The sequence below is a fragment of the Leucopleurus acutus genome, assembly GCF_964270905.1.
Source record: "Leucopleurus acutus genome assembly, chromosome: 2".
NCBI classification, from domain to species: Eukaryota; Metazoa; Chordata; class Mammalia; order Artiodactyla; family Delphinidae; genus Leucopleurus; species Leucopleurus acutus.
In genome coordinates, this window is record NC_139143.1 from 111,617,387 (window position 1) to 111,635,469 (window position 18,083).

General features: G+C 34.9%; 1 protein-coding gene across 3 annotated transcripts in view; it reads right to left on the minus strand.

Annotated features, from left to right (window-relative positions):
* The window catches only part of MTF2 (metal response element binding transcription factor 2), an 85,704-nt gene that overhangs the window by 17,679 nt on the left and 49,942 nt on the right, over positions 1-18,083 (minus strand). For 2 of the 3 annotated variants that reach the window (XM_082832733.1, XM_082832735.1), the window contains exons 1-8: positions 8,964-9,323; positions 8,761-8,842; positions 4,898-4,993; positions 4,558-4,658; positions 4,017-4,165; positions 1,938-2,033; positions 1,024-1,092; positions 60-183 (exon numbers count right to left, since the gene is read on the minus strand). In XM_082832733.1, the coding sequence (XP_082688859.1) occupies positions 60-183; positions 1,024-1,092; positions 1,938-2,033; positions 4,017-4,165; positions 4,558-4,658; positions 4,898-4,993; positions 8,761-8,842; positions 8,964-9,185 (939 nt within the window). In that variant the 5' untranslated portion in view covers positions 9,186-9,323. Of the gene's footprint in view, positions 1-59; positions 184-1,023; positions 1,093-1,937; positions 2,034-4,016; positions 4,166-4,557; positions 4,659-4,897; positions 4,994-8,760; positions 8,843-8,963; positions 9,324-18,083 lie in introns of those variants that run through there. The other variant, XM_082832734.1, reaches the window with a different exon arrangement.

Here is an 18,083-nt window from a genome sequence, read left to right on the forward strand (position 1 = left end):
TTTTAACAAAACAAAAAAGACATTAAGTAGCTAATGAAGTTAGCTCTAAGACCACCTACCTCTCCAGGGTGCAATCTATCCCAGTTTTCATTAATGTATGTCATAAGCTCAAGTTCAGAATCAAAGTATTTCTTCTTGTGAATAACACTTAGGTTGTAAAGGCATAGGTGTGCTATATCTACCCTGGAATCCAAAAATAATCAAACTTTATGAAAACAATGTTTTTGGTTATTGTTTAAAAATCACACAATATTTTTATAAAACCAGCAATTAAAAAATCCAAAGTATTTAGGTGAACAGAGGGTTAATATCACAAGTCATATTCACAATAAGTCATTACATATGAAAATAAATGAAAAACATTAACTAAACATTTAATTTATCCTGAATAGTAAAAATTAAAAGATATTTGATTTTTTGAAATACATTCAAAGAGGACCTGACTCTAAGAAAAAATAACTTATGATCTAAAATTTCATGTTTTCACTACTACATAAGCTACAAAATGGATCACACTTTAACAGACTTTTATCTGATTCATGAATTAAATCTTATCTTTTCCTAAAATATGTAAAATATTTGACAAAAATTTCTAAGCACTTACTATATAAACATTTTCAGTAAATCTCCAAAATTCATCGTACTTCCCATGCCCAAGGATTACTTAACTGAGGCAGAAATTGGTATATTTGTTATAAGACGTTTCTCTGTTCTACTGATGCTATTCTGAAGGCCCAAAAGAACTAGAAACATGAATAAGAATTTTGAAGATCTAAAAGATATTTGAAAGTTACTTTTTATGCCATTAGAAACTGAATGGGCTTACTACTTCAGCAATAAAACTAGATAATCTTTGGGGAAGATGACATCAGGCTTGAGGATAAATACAGGAAAAGAAATAAAGCCAGGTATAAAGAAGAACAAATTTTTATTTAAGGTAAGTAAATGTATATAGAAAGTTTCATCCTGTAGATTTAAAAATATGGCTCTTTTTTGTTCCTTAACAGAAATGTCCATACTTACCATTGTAATGGTAGACGTTTGAGGTATTCTGGTCCAGAACTGCAGACAGAGCAAATAAATGTATAAAACCTAAGGAAAAAAGAAAAGTTATATACTGAGTAATCAAGAATACATATAAATTATTTAACAATTAAAATTAATATTCAGCAAGTGCAAATCCTACGATTGACATAAGGACTGATACACAAAGCAAAATATAATTTGAATCATGACACTGTGCTTTAAAGAGTTTCTTTTCCAGTAATGACAAATAATAAAATAGTTTGTATATGGGGGAAAGGGGCAATTTTTTTTTAACCATTAGAGACCTTCAGAGTTCACATACAGATTGATATACAGGCATAGTTTACTAATGGCTTGTGTGTAACGGGAATTGTGATGGCTACTCCTATACACATTGTCACTTTTCAATGCTCAAAACAACATGGTAGAAAAAGCCCAGGAGACAAGCTGACCTTCCTAAGGTCAGAAAGACAATAAATCACATAAGCTAAAATCTAAACCCAGAGTTTTTGATGTTACATTTAGTGATCTAATTTTTCTTCTAGAGCTCTCTCTGCTATTTCATGCTCTCTTAATCCAAAAAGACATTAGGTCTATCTTTGAGGTTCTTTGGATCCCCTTGAGGTTCTTTAAAAGAAGGTACCAATGAGAATAGTTTAGAGTACTGTGGGGCAATAGGTGCAAATATGTTCACTGGTCAAATACTTAAAAGCTTTCTGCAATATCCAAAAGTACAAAAATTATGTGCTTTTTAAAATTATATATAATTTAAGTATATTAAACAATATATTCCCAAGGTGAACCTTTTACAAATCATTATTAAAACTACTTTTAGAAATGTGAAAATGAAAAAACATAAATACAATTTTAAAAAGCTAAAAAAAAAAATCAGTCAAATGCCCTTCTCTCACCTGTCTCCAAATAGCATTGGCTTTTGAAGGCATTGCACACAAGCTTCATGAAACCACTGTTTACATTTGCAGCACTGTAGCATCTTTAAATACCAGCTATAAGAAAAAATTTAAAATTACTACCTTTCATGAGGTAAAGTTTAAAAAAAAAAAACAACGACAAAAGTGACATACAGAATATAGTTCTGATTACAGTATCACATTTCTGGTATATTTAGAGCTAAACTTTTTCTTCCCAAAAAGGTTATTAATACTGACCATTTCATTCCTCTTCTCTTTTATCCATGAGAATTTATAAGCTCTTGAAAGCTACATCTACTATTTCTAATCAGTAAGTGCCTGGGTCCTAATTAGTAAAGGATCTTTGTGAAGCCTGGGATTTTTTCACATCAACAGTCTCAGAGGTCACTGATATGTAGAGCTATTTGTCTCATATACCAAATAGCCATAGGCAACTTTATGCCTTCACTGTGTTTCTATTATTCTTGTTCCTTATAATGAAAAGAAAAGGAGTACAGCAATTTAATAAATTTGGTTAACATAACCACAAATCTAATCTAAGACTCTACCAGGTATGAAGGCTTTGTGAAAGATTTTGTTCTCTTTCAGATGGCTGAAGATGCTAAAACTGAATCTTCAGCTAAAGATATCCTCTCTTTTTAGTTAGTACATGGTTTTAATATCCTTACTTGCCACCCAAATAACGCCTTTTCTTCAAATAATTCTTTTGCTCAGTAAGTTAGCCCCACGTTAATTTTAAGCCATACACAGGCAAAGGCAAGATGCTACTAGTAAGGTCATTCATTCATCAAAAGACTAATGAATACTATGTTCTAAGTACTCTGTTAGGTGTTAAAGTGTTAGCAATATCAAACATAGTTCATAAAGTCATAGTACTTAAAGAACAATGAACAATCTGCTTCATAAAACTTAAAGAACAATGAACAATCTGCTTCATAAAATAATGTTTATAAACTAAGATGCTAGGTATAAATGAGTAAAGGAGAAAGATCAATCTCTAGGTTCACTTTAGCTCTTATAAATGATTTAAAGAAACCAGAGAGAATGCTTCTTAAACCTGCAGGCAACCAAAAACTGAGAAATGTTATAAAAATGTTAAACCACAAATAAAAATTCCATAAGACTAGAGACAAGGTAGAATGAAGAACTAAAATTTCATTCATTTACATATTCATTTATTCATGTTTTCATCATTGAACATCTTATATGTCCCAGCATTCTTCTAGAGAGCAGCCCTGTCTTAAGAGAAACATGGAGTCTGATAAGATTTAAGAAACCAATAATTATAATTTAATAGAGTTAAATGTAAAGTTATCCACTAACATTTTTTAAAATGTAGTACAAATACATGATGCACAATTTGGTTTAATATCAGCTTGTATGAAAAAAAGAACTAAAAGCTTTAGTTTTAGTTGACCATCTACAAACCCATAATGAGCCAAAAGAATATGATGGGACGACCAAAGAGGGGTAATACAATCTTTCCTTGCAACAACAGAAGCATAATACCTAGAACTCTAATAGCTTCGTTATATTCTGTCAGACTATTCCTGGAAACACTGCATTTTGTAATCATGGCACCATTATTTCAAGAGTAAACTTTCAAAAACTGAAGAGCAACAAAGACAGAGTTTGGAAAACACATCATAAAGAATGTTTGATAGGAATGGAGATTTTAAGCCTAGAAAAGAGAACACTTGGTATGTGAGTCATGGGAGTGGGAAATACGATTACTGGATTTAAGTATTTTAAGAGCTACCTCCTAAGAAAGATAAGATGCATGTGTTTAGTTACAAAGAGCAGAACTAGAACCAGTGATCAGAAGTTAAAGGTAAATTTCTAAACATTCTTAATTAGAACTCTGACTCACTTATTTAGCAAACATTTAATGATAAAGATGAATAAAACTACAGCTTCTAATCCCTCCCAATTTTCTTTATTGATACTTTCATGCATTTACAATTCACTATCACTCCCATACCACAATCAATAACAAAAATAAAGTGGACAATATAAGCAATTAAAAATTAAGGGCATTAAATAACCATATTTACTTACTCTCCAGGGCCTCCACAATAGCAGTAACATTGCTGGACATTGGTTTTATGACCTGCATCCCATTCAAGGTCTGCCACACTATAGGGTAATGTTTGCTTCATGACTTGCAATGCTTTGGCATTTGGTCCTTTCTTAAGCGCACCACCCCTCTATATTAGAGGGAAAAAGTTATTTAAAAGAGTGAAGGATAAAATTTTAAATACAATTCTATAATTTTAAAATGCTTCTGAAACTTATGAAGAAATTTCCATTCTAAATTTCTTACCATATCACAAACTGTTTGACCAATAATAATCTTTATTTATTTTGTTGTCTTTTCTTTCAAATTATTGCCCCAATTCCAAGACCACTATCAGAAAATAAGTGCAAGAATAGTTGCAAGTCACTTAAGCATCATTAGTCAAACAATAAGTAGTACCTCTTTCTACCCAAGATTGATTGCTCATTTCATTCAAATAAACTTTCAACGTACACAATCATTACGTTGATAGTGTCTTACAAATTCCATTTAGGGCGTTAGCCCAAAACACTTAAAAGATACCTTTGTTGTTGTTGCAAAAACACACTGTCGACAGAGCCATTTTTCATCTGAATCAATCACACTGGAATCAATATGAGGTGTGTGACACAACTGATGATATCCTTAATATCAAAAAAAGCATAAAGCAAATTCTCTTTTATTAATAAATACTGCAACACAATTTAAAGAAGGCATTTTAGTATTCTCTTTTCCTACGTTAATATATTTACAACTGATGACTAAACTTATGGTAACAGCTTCAAATTACCAATGTAAAGAATTTTTAATCATTAATCTTCAACAGGGGCATTAAGTATGTAATAAAACTTTTCCACAAGATTAAAAAAAAATCAATGTTTACCTTGGCCACACTTATCACATATAACCATTTCATTGGGAGCTTCTGAATACTCTTCTTGACATATTGTACAGACCATTTCCCCACTTCCAGTGGCTCCTGAAATATTTAAAATATACATAAAGAATTGTTCCATATAACAAAACCACTTTTTTTACTCAGTGAGTAGCCCATATTGGCAATGTCTGTTTCCTAGATCATAATGGTATTTTCTCAAGGCAAAGTACTATACACAAAATGCTCTCTCTCTGCTCCTTATCTGTGTTCTTCCTACCTTTAACTTAAGATGCCTCACTGTCTACATTCATAATTTAATCTGCTTTTTGGCAGAGGGCATAATTTAAACTGCTCTCAGGCAGGATCCCTTACCATTTACTTCCAATATTCCCACCCTCTTGGGAGGCGAGAGAAGGGGATGTTTTGTGAACACTAGAACTACTCTCCAGAACACACACCTACCCATGAACATTACTCACTCACCCTACACTGCGTAACATCATGAGACTAAAGAAAAGGGGCAAGGAAGATCCGCCAATGACTCCCTACTCTCAAGATTCAGAACACTTCTTTTTACTTACTAATTTATAAAAAAGGCTGAACACTAATTATTTGATCTCCAGCTTCTGAAATCTGGAACTATGGTGTCAAACAACATACCTAAACAATATCCCACTGAAACAAAAATGAGGGGTTCCAGTTATTAATTACATTTTACCTGAATAGGTAAGTTATTTCTTCCTTAAACATTTTTATTCTAAAAACAATTTTATTCTGCAAAATTTAGAATATAATTTTATCACTTTAGCACAATTATTTCCAATAATCTCTTCTCATGAATTTCAATATACATAGTTAAAATACTAATACATACACTTTATTCACATACCAACAATAATAAAAAGGTACAATTTTGTGCTATGAGCCAGCATTGTGTTAGGCTCTTGATACATATTATTTTAATTCCACAATTTATTAGATACATATCCTATTTATAGAGAAGAATTGAAGCTCAGAAAGATAAAGTATATAATCCAAGTACCCTCAGTCACAGAGTATCAAGGCTAGGATTCAAACCCAGATACACCAGAGTCCATATTCTCTCCACTGTGAGATGCTTCTTTTCATTAATACTATGTAATGTTTTTTCCATCAAAAGCATTTCTCACACTGTAGTTTTCAAATGTATAACTTCTAAAAGCTGTATAATATTCTGTCCAGTGGAAAGAACCAAGTTTACTTTATTATGACTCTATTCTTAGATATGCAGGTTACCAAATTTTTTGCTTGTTCGTTTTTTGCATTTTTCCTTTTTTGTTTTGGCTCTTGTCCTCTCTCCTCTCCTCTCCCAGGCTTTGTTTGCTTGGCTGGATGTGGCTTCCCATAGTTTCTCAGTTTATGGCTCCAGTCACGAGAGCGACCAGACTGAGCCTAGAACCTCTCAGTCCAAATCTGCAACTTCCTGGAAAACGACCAATAGCCCAGATTGTGGTAGGTGCCTGATCTGACTCCCACTATAACCATGTGGACTGGTGTAGGAGAAGGCAGTTCCTCGTAAAAGAGGATGCTGATCCGTCAAACAATATGTGTTCACCCTCAGGAAACAATCCTGAGGAAGCAGAGAATTGCCTTTACTTGTGAAATCCAACATGTCTTTTTTATCATCAAGTTTACAAAAACTTTCTGTGTAGCTTAGTGGCCTTCTATAGTCTCCCTCACTCTAAACCCAAATGACTATAAAGCCATTTCATCTTAGATATGCCAAATTTTTTGTTGTTGTTAAAAGAAAGCTGCAGCAAATATTTTTCATCTAGATTTTTTACTTATGAATTATTTCTTTTGAATAAACTGCTACAAATGAGTCTGCTGTATAGATGAAAGCATATAAAACATCTTTATGTATTTACTGCAACTATTAAATATCCAAAATAGAAATTTACATTGCCACCAGCAGTGTATCATTTTCACAGAAACCATAACAGTATTAGGTATTAAGATTAAAAATCCTTTTAAAATTATTTAATGGTTTTAATATACTATCTCCCTGTTGTAACGTACATTTCTTTGACTACTAATATGACTATACATTGTTCCTACTTATGAAAAAATTTTAAAAGAATCTTATGAGTGAAATTACTATAATTTTTAAGTTATTTTGATATATAACTACTATAAGCAGGATCCTTACAGGAAGAAAACTACTAAAGCTACACTCCACACTGACATCTGCCATATTGCAATTTTCAGGTTCACTTACTCATTCTATATCAACTGCAAGTTACATACATGTGTGCTACTTTCTGGGTGTTACAAAGAGTTAAATGGTCAAGTAGCTATCCTATCTCATTATGAGGATAGTAAAAGGAGCCAGCGAGGAAAAAACAACCACAGACCACTGAACTGATATACTGGATATGCCACATGTAGGACAAGACCCCCTCACTTTCACAACAACTTTCTATCTATGTACAACTGGTTTTCTTCTTCCCTTCTGGAAGGGAGGAAGGATGGGAGGGAGGGAAGAAAACACAAAGACAGACCTATATTTAACCCACAGGCACCTCAAAATGGTAGAAAAGTTGAAAGGGACACATAGTTAATACAACGGGAACAGAAGCAGTATAACATGTTTCAGTTCCACCATAGAGAACCATATTTACAAACTAAGCAAAAGGGATAATTCTGTATGCAGGGTAATAAGATCTGTTCAATATTACTACTGCTGGAGACCTCCTATCTGCCTCCTATTCCTTTCCTCACTGACCCCTCAATTTGAGATTCAAAACGTAACTTTAGACCTTTAAACTGATAAGTCCTAAAAACTGTAAAAAGTTTCTTTCACTAGAAAGACATTTTACTAGAGTAACAGCTATTGAGTTCTCCACCTAATCCCTGAGTACCATGTATAAAAATGGCAACTACAACATTCCAATTCCTTTACCAGAACTTTTTTTATTCTTTAAAAAAAAACTAAGAGTGAAATCAAGAAATTGAACACAGCAGTAACCTACCATAAAGTCGCATTTGGGATTCAAATTAAAAACCCAATTGATAAATACTTTACAGAATGTCTCCTTTCTACAGGGGGAGATATAAAAACACCTTAGTGCAGGCCCATTAACCCATTAAAAGGATACCAAAAGTAGGGCTTTAGTGTACAGCTGAAGTACTCAGATTTTTACTATTCATAATTTTTTATAAAGCACTTTCCATGAAATAGATACCTGAAAAAAATACCTTTATTTAGCAGATTCAAAAAACATACAGTAATTATAGCTTGCAAAAATAAAAAGCATAACAAGAAACATACCTATAACCAAACCAAAGCATACCTGTATTCATTTTTACTTGTACCCAAATACAGCCTCATTTTCCCATCTAAACATAAAAAACCATAACTAAGCAGTAATTTTAAACTATTCTTATCAATGAATATTTCTAGCATTCTAAAGGTATTTAATAGTCCTAATTCCCCAAAACATCTGGCAAACAGTATGTTCTCAATAAATATTAGCTCTCTATATTACTTTGTACTAATACAGCCAAGTAACAGCAAAGGTGAAGTTGTGTTACTCATATTAGTAACTAAAATTTTTCTTCAAAGTTCTTAGAAGGGTCCTAACAATAATTTATACATGTGCGCATCAGTGATGCATCTGTCGTCTAATCTATCTCTACCCTAACAGAGCAATTCTTGTTCTTCTTATGGTCTATAAAATAGATTATAACTCCTTGAAGACTCTGAAGAATACATGGATTTTTTTAGTTATCTTAATACACTGTACTAAACAGAAAACACTAGAAAATGACAAGCTGAAGAAAATAAAATTTTAGTGTAAATCGTGTCCAAGGGAAATAGTAGCACCTGCCTGTTTGAATGTCCTTCCAGAGAACCCAGGATTTAGAACTGTCTTCAAATATGATGAAGCAGCTCTGTTTCAATATGTTTATCTGAAATACAGAGGAAAACTTATGGTGATTTCTTTTAAAATCAAAACCACGAAGTTAAATTTCAATCCAATATTATTAAAAGTTTACTACAGAAACTGCAAAAGATATTAAGGTAACTTGCCTTTTTGATAGTTCCAAGATAAAACAAGCCATCTGACCATCTAGCTAGGACATCCTGACCCTCTTCAAATTTACATGCTGGCTTTTTGACTTTATGTCCATCCTGTAAAGACAGCTTGGTCAAGGATGTTGGGGTCTTTTGGTTTCGACGTAAAGGAGACCGCTTGTGGACCAGTGAATTACCTGCCCCTGTAGAGTCTCTGTTTAGGAAATAAATAACCATATATAAGACTGACTGAAAGGGAGGGGATATCTGTATGTGTATGGCTGATTCACTCTGTTGTGCTGTGGAGGCTAACACAACATTGTAAAGAAACCATACTCCAATAAAAATTAATAAAACGAAACAGAACAGGACTGATTTACTTATAGAGCTTATTTTATAACAATCATATATTTCATGTATTAATCAAATTTTTTTACTTACTGAAAACCTTACATTTAGGGAAAATATTAACAAGTACCTCAAATCATAAAAACTCCAGAAACAAAGAAGCTTAAAATAAAATGATAGCAGTTGTCAATATTCATTCAATGAGGCCAGGATTCAGCAACCACTCCAAGGTAACATATTCAGGGCAGCTCTCATCAAAATGACAGCTGTAAGTTGAAGTGGGTAGGCCATGGTCATAAGCAAAGGATGCCGTGAATCTCATATCTAGGTTTAGATAAACTAAAAGAAGCTGCATGGTACAATTTCATAAGCACTTGATAAAGAATAAAAATGATTAGGCCAACAGATACACACTACTATAGGTAAAACAGATAAACAACAAGGACCTACTGTATAGCACAGGAAACAATATTCAATATCTTGTAATAAGCTATAATGGGAAAGAATCGGAAAAAGAATACATATATAGGGACTTCTCTGGCAGTACAGGGTTAAGACTCCATGCTCCCAATGCAGGGGTCACTGGTCAATCCCTGGTCAGGGAACTAAGACCCCGCACGCCATGTGAACAAAAAAAAGAATACATACATATACACATATATACGTATATGTATAACTGAATCGCTTTGCTGTACACATGAAACACTGCAAATCAACTGTACTTCAGCTTAAGGAAAGATTATGCCACATGTAGTTAAAACACACTAACCAGTGACTCTGGGTAGTTGGGTATATTCAACCCACTGGAAGGGTAGTCATGACCTACCTCCAGGGAATCACTACTGAATTAAGCCTTGTTTATTGACGGGAATGTGTCACAGTCCCTCAAATATGCAGAATGGAAGTTTAAAAAAAACAAACTAAGAGCCACCAATTTCACAAATCATACTCAACTGAGAAGCCAATTATAAGATCAGTTACATTTTTTAAGCATAAGACCCCAAAATTACATTGTAACTTATATATCAGTTATTGTATAAACAGCATAGCATACCACCAACAGCTTTCTTAAAGAAAACAAAGCCGTATTTGTTTGGTTTCACTTTCCCAATTTAGATTTTTTTTACTAACTAAACATACAACAGTACGTAAAACTAGATAGACGATAATTCAAAAACAGTATAAAAGTTAAGTAAAAACAAAACAAATAGGGAAGAAAAAAAATGTTTCCAATTGGGAATACTTATTTTCATTACCTATAAGGATAAACAAATTCTGGGAAATTCTGTCATAAACTACAACATGAACAAACCTTAAAGACATTACGCTAAAGCAAAATCAGCCAGACAAAATGGACAAATACTGTATAATTCCACTTACATAAGGTTATAAGAGCAGTCAAATTGATAGAGACAGAGAGTAGAATGGGGATTACCAGTGGCTTGGAGGAGGGAAGAGAAACTCTACACACTTCTAAAGTGTACAGAGTTTCAGTTTGAAAGATACACTACATTTTAAAAATATACAAAGGAATATGGGCTTCCCTGGTGGCACAGAAATTGAGAATCCACCTTCCAATGCCCAGGACATAGGTTAGAGCCCTGGTCCGGGAAGATCCCAAATGCCACGAAGCAACTAAGCTCGTGCACCACAGCTGCTGAGCCTGTGCTCTGGAGCCCGTGAACCACAACTACTAAAGCCCGTGTGCCTAGAGCCCATGCTCCGCAACAAGAGAAGCCACCACAATGAGAAGCCCGCACACTGCAACGAAGAGTGGCCCCCACTCGCCAAAACTAGAGAGAGCCCAGGCACAGCGGCAAAGACCCAATGCAGCCAAAAATAAATAAATAAATAAATAAATAAAATTTATTAAAAAACTTAAAATTAAAAAAAATAAAAATATCCAAAAGAATAATGACTGATAGCATCCCATATCTGCTAAAAAAACATTAATCTATATAACCAAGAAGTTAAACAAACTCCAAGTAGGATAAATACAAAGAGATGCACATCCAGACAAACCACAGTAAAAATGCTGAAAGACAGAGAAAATCTTGAAAGCAAGAAGAAAAATAATTCATCACATGCAAAGAAACCCCAGTAAGGTTAACTACTCATCAGAAACAATGAAGGCCAGAAGGCAGTGAAATGACATATTCAAAGCACTGAAAGAAAAAAACCTGTCAATCAAGAATCTTATATCCAGCAAAACTGTCTTTCAAAAATGAAGGTGAAATAAAGATACTCCCAGATAAACCAAACCTGAGAGAATTTGTTGCTAGCAGAGCTACCTTATAAGAAATAAAGGAGGTTCTTAAGGTTGAAATTAAGTAAACCAAGGTAGAAATTCAAATACACACACACACACACACACACACACACACACACACACACACAAAACAAAGAACACTAGGAAAAGTAATAAGGTAATTATAAAAGACAGTATAAATGCATATTTCCTCTAAAGGAAACATATGGAAAAATATGTACATAACTATATTGTTAGGCCTATAACATACAAGAATGAAATATATTTGACAATAAGAGCACAGAGGTGTTGGTGGGAACAAAATTGTATTTAAGTAATGACACCAGATGGCAGCTCCAACCCATAGGAACAGATCTAGGAAACTAAAAATGGTAAGTAAATATAAGTGAAATGAGTGTGTCAAGAAAGTACCCACCATATACCAAAGCAAGTCACTGTTTCAAGTAAAAAATGGTGTTCCATGGAAAAGCTACTAGCTCAGCCAGCAACTCAAACAATGGCATTAATACTTTATATATATATATATTTCCTATTCTGTCACACATAACATTAAAAACCTGAACTCAAGATTAAGATTTAGTGAAAATAATTTCTACTGTTTCATCAAGAATGTTCTTGAATTAAATAGGGTTTTCTGCATGTGTGTGCACATGTGTGTTTTGTTTGTTTTACTGTGAGTGCTCAAAAATAAAGAATGCTAGCACAGTTTGATGCCTTGTTTCATGCTAAGGTACACAGCAGTCTGACCAAACACAGTGTTTACGCCATTGTACAAATGTCAACACAGTGGGAAAGCAAACAACATCTTAGTATTATCATGAAAATAGTTTAGACCTTGCAGACCACCTGAAAGGACCCATGGATCACATTTTAAGAGCCATGCTCTAAATAAAGGAATATATATTGTCATACATTATTGTCAGAGTCAGCTGTAAGGAAAAGGCACTTCAATACTATACTTAAAAGGGTAAAAAGACTTAAAAGCCTGATAAGATGAGTCCTAGATAAGTAAAAATGGAGAATGAGTCACTACAATAAATTTTATCAGCACAAATGCTCAATGCCAGGCTGAGAACTTTCTCCAGACAGTGAAACAATACCTTCAAATCACAGTATGAAAATGACCCTGTGAGCAAGTAACTTTCTAGAAAGCTACAAATCCAGTGGTCACAGCAGCACTTTGCTTCCCTTAAGTTAAAAAAACTAACTGAAAGCCTGAGCAACCTAATTAATTATGGGTGAGAAATGACCTCAACAGAATGCCAGGGTGACTACAATGACCTAGAGCCTTCCAATTCTAGAGTGGAAGATGTACAAAAATCAAAACTGCAAACATTCCCAAATAGTTTCATATGCTCTGCTATTGCTTCAACAAATTCCCTCCCTTTTTCACCTTTGATGGCAAGGTCTGTCCCCATCTTACTCTCCATTATATTACTCCCACTACACGAGGACATGTATGTCCTTAGACCTTAAGAAATGAACCATTAAAAATTTTTTTTCCATCTCCTAGTGTTTCCACCTAGTGTTTCTGGTGTATCGTGTATCAACGGTACCTAATCTAATAACACTTGCCCTTGATTCCTTATGACCCCCTCCCACTACCACCTCCTTATTGTTTCCCTTCCATTTACAGCCAAACCTCTGGGGAAAAGTTACTTGAGTGATTACTATGTGCTCAACCACACATTAAGCTTTCTGCATATTTATTCTTTCACAGATCATTTGTTAAGCCCCCATTATGAGCCATTTACTGTGCCAGCAGAACAGAGATAATACTCAGAACAATGTTATGGAGACATTTTTCCAGATAACAATTTCACAGATCCCTTTTTACATATGAAAAAACTGTAACTCTAAGAAGACAGATTAAATAACTTGACCAAGGTTATAGAATTACAGACCAGAGCCAGCATTCAATAAATCTTTCTACTGGCACCTTCCCAGTAGCATTCAACTATTCTTAAAAACTTGCAAGGATCGAGGCGGGAAAAGAGGAGAACTAAAATTCCCTTGATTCCTTCTGCCCCTCCCACCACTTCCTATTATTTCTTCCCTCTCATTCACAGCCAAACCTTTGGGAGAAAGTTATACACATTTAACTGTCTCTGCTCTTACAGTCATTCCCATTTAGTCTGAAACCCACTGCAACAGACACCACCACTCTCCCACCCAAACATTCCACCAAAACCAGGGAATGTGTGTGTTACTCTTATTCACAGTTGTATCCTCAAAGCTCTATATAGGGCAGGGTACATAAAGTCAGAAAGGTTATATGAAATTTATAAAGTTCAAATTCAATTCAAAAACATCTATATTTAAAGTAACATGTTTTCTAAAAATGAATCTATGCACAAATAATCTGTTTGCTCTGAGTAAACAAGAGACTCTAATTCACATTCTAAGGCAAATGCACACCAATCTTTTATCCATATAAACATGGAGAACATAAATCATGTATTATATAAAACTGCTTTAATAAACAGATATTCTGTAAAATTATTACCCTCTTTTAAAATTCCTCTGCCCCTAAATTAGACATTATGGTACTAATAAAGCTATTTCATGTGTGGATTGTAAAAAAATAAAAGAAAAAAAGAAAATTCCTCTGCCCAAAGAAATTTTAGAGAAAGCAAATAAAGGGTAAATGACTCAATGACCCATAATACCATAACTCAAACATAACTAGGATAAACAATGTACATCTTCCCCTCTAAGGAACTTCCCCCCATTTTTTAACATATTTCTTGGAGTATAATTGCCTTACAATGGTGTGTTAGTTTCTGCTGTATAACAAAGTGAATCAGCTATACATATACATATATCCCGGTATCTCCTCCCTTTTGTGTCTCCCTCCCACCTTCCCATCCCACCCCTCTAGGTGGTCACAAAGCACTGAGCTGATCTCCCTGTACTATCCCCCCATTACTGTCACTGATTAGTTCCCTCCTCTCTAGAATGTATGCTTTACTAGAAGTTAAATTGATTTTTGGAATTTTAGAATTTATTATTTCCTCTCTGATTACAAAGGTAAACATGCAGCTGTTTAAATAAATAATAGAGAAATCAAAACTGAAAATTCCCCATGCTACTTCCTGAAAAGAAGTAATGATGAAAAGAAAACTGTTCATCTCCTGATTTTTCTTACATATAAAATCCATATGTAGATATAATTTACATATGTTTTAAAAGAAGTGGATTATTACATGTAGTGCTCTACAAGCTTTCTCACATAACAATGTATCTTAGCCTATGTAATGTCCATCTGTATAATAAAAGTATGTAAGATAATCTTTCCATCAGCTGTTAAGCTACTTTCCAACTATTACCCAACTGAGGAACATTGAGGATTTTCTAGTGTTTTACTATTACAGGCAATAATACAAAGTTCATCCTTTTACATTTTATTTTTAAAGTATTCCAAATACTATATAAGATAAATTCATAAAGAATAATTACTATATCAAAGAATATGCATTTTCCCTTTTATTGTAGAAAATTATAAATATATACAAAAGTAGACAAGTATAATGAACCATCAGATATTCACCATCCAGTTTCAATTATCATCTCATGACGAATACTGTTTCACTTAAACACCCCATTTCCTCCAAACCCATATTATGTATATATTTAATGTGATACATATTGTCAAATGAACCTCAAAAGTGGTACCAATAACACTCTGACACTGGACTTCCCTGGTGGCGCAGTGGTTAAGGATCCGCCTGCCAATGCAAGGGACACAGATTTGAGCCCTGGTCAGGGAATATCCCACATGCTGCGGAGCAACTAAGCCCGGGAGCCACAACTACTGAGCCTGAGCTCTAGAACCCATGTGCCACAACTACTGAAACCCACACACCTAGAGCCCGTGCTCTGCAACAATACAGGCCACCACACGAGAAGTCTGTGCACCGCAACAAGAGTAGCCCTACTCACCACAACTAGAAAAAGCCCGGGTGCAGCAACAAAGACCCAAAACAACCAAAGATAAAATTTAATTAATTAATTTTTAAAAACCAACACTCTGACACTATCAGAATAGTACCTGATGGCCCACACCTTCACCAAAATGGAGTGAGCATTATCCTTTCGCTATCTGACAACACACACAAGTACAAATTTCCATCTACATTTCTATTATTGAGAAGCTTTTTTTCCCCATAAATTTGTTAACAATTTGTATGTCTTCTGGGAACTGCAGTTGATGATCTTTGCCTGTTTTTAAAAACTGAAATGTTAATCCTTTCCATAATGATTTTCAAGAGCATCTTACATACTTTGAACTTCATTATTATATAAGTTGGAAATATTTTTCCCAGTTCATATACTGTAAAATTTCCTTCATAAATAGACTTTTTGATTGGGAGAATAGTGCTTCTGGGTGCTCAGTTGACTCTGGTCTATGGCTACAAAGCTGTATCTCTCATCCTGCATCAAGGCTACGCTGCCTCTCATGTTTAAGTCAAACCTGAGAAATTTACACAGAAAACCGAAACAAATAAAGGAGTTGGCCCACCTGCCCTTTCCTTAAGCTCTGTACTCCCTACCTTTGCTGTTGGGTTATGAATGCTCTTCTCAACACCCATTAAATCTCCAGTCCGTACCTTTTCTTTTTACAGGATGTTAAGAGTGTCTAGAATACTCCTGCTTCTCCCAAATGGAGTTGATGCAAGCTAAATTTCACAGTATTGGGCAGATAATCTTTAGCATATAAATTCAATGAAATTCCAGTGAAAACCCCAGCAGAATTTTTTGAGGTCAAACACTTCAGAAAATTAATATGAAAAAGTAAAAGTCCTAGAATAACTAAGTCAACTTTAAAAAGGAAGAACAAAGAGGTGAAGACTTGCCCTACCAGATACTGTGACACATTCCAGAGAAAACTGTTCTGTACTGGTAAGAGACAATCTATAACACCAGTTGAACAAAACAGGTATTTCCAAAACAGATCTATTTATGGGTAATTGTTAATGATAAAAATGATACAAGTCTGTACATACAGGATGTATTATTTACTAAACAGTGTTGGAGAAAATGGCTCACGTAAGGGAGAAACAGTTGTATCCCTAGTTCACAATACACAAAAAGGTGAACTCCACATGGACCAAAGACATAAAGGTAAAATGTAAAACTTGAAATCTAACTGGAAAATGTAGAATATTGTTTTGATCTTGGAAGTGGAGCATACATTCAAAAACATGGAAAGATTCTGCGAAAGTGTTGACAAAAACAGAAACAGAACAAAATATATAGCACAATTATTTATGCAAACTGAAAAAATGCATACATAACACCACCAAATATTTTATAAGGACACCTACATATACAGGATGCATATTAAATATATTCAAGTGGGTATGTTAAGACAATTGGTAAATGAGAGCAGGGATGTGACTAAAGATTGGGGAAACTGGACAAATCCTGACCACAGACTTGGGATGACGTATCACACTCATAACATATGATACAGGTAACTGAGCAGCAGGAGTCGAATCATATTTCAACAATACTCACTACTACTATTACTATTTGCTTTTGAAATTTGATGACACACACATACAGACTATTTCTATCTATAATGCTATTATTACTAGAGTAGCATTTTTTTTTTCATCACTACTACTGATATCCATCTTGAAGGAGACTGCCTGGACAAAAAAGTTTCTTCCCTTGAAATCAAGTGGAGTCCAAGGGTTTAAGCCACTTCTTCCTTCTTGTTTTACTACTCATACAGTAAATAAGACCCTGACTCAAGAACTTGAGAACTGGATACATAATTCAAACAGTATGGCTTTTTTTCTCCCCCAGCCATTCCCCAACTTACTCCCCCGGCTAACTAGGAAACTTTCTGATTGTTACTTGTGAGACCATGGACAGTTTATTTCATCTGTCTGAGAAAATCTGTGGAGACGACTACAAGGCTAATATTAAAATACATGAGGGGGCCAGACAGCCCAGGCACTGAGGGAGCTGAGACCCCCTTGTTCCCAGGCACCGCATCTCTTGTCCAAGGGGGTCCTAGGGGTGCCAAGCAGGAGGGATCCAGGAGACACTGGGTGCCACCAGCACATCCTTCCAGCCATGAGCACCCAGCAGGATAAATCGCCCAACAAAGAAACATCCAAGACACCAGTCAGATTTTTCCCATAGTTCTCTACGGGTGTTGGTGCTCCAGCTGGGTGTCAGGCCTGAGCCTCTGAGGTGGGAGAGCCGAGTTCAGGACACTGAACCACCAGAGATCTCCTGGCCCCATGTAATATCAATCGGCGAGAGCTTTCCCAGAGATCTCCGTCTCAACGCTAAGACCCAGCTCCACTCAATGATCAACAAGCACCAGTGCTGGACACCCTGTGCCAAACAACTAGCAAGACAGGAACATAACCTCATTCATTAGGAGAGAGGCTGCCTAAAATCATACTAAGTTCACAGACACCCCAAAACACACCACCGGAAGCAGTCCTGCCCACCAGAAAGACAACATCCAGCCTCATCCACCAGAACACAGGCACCAG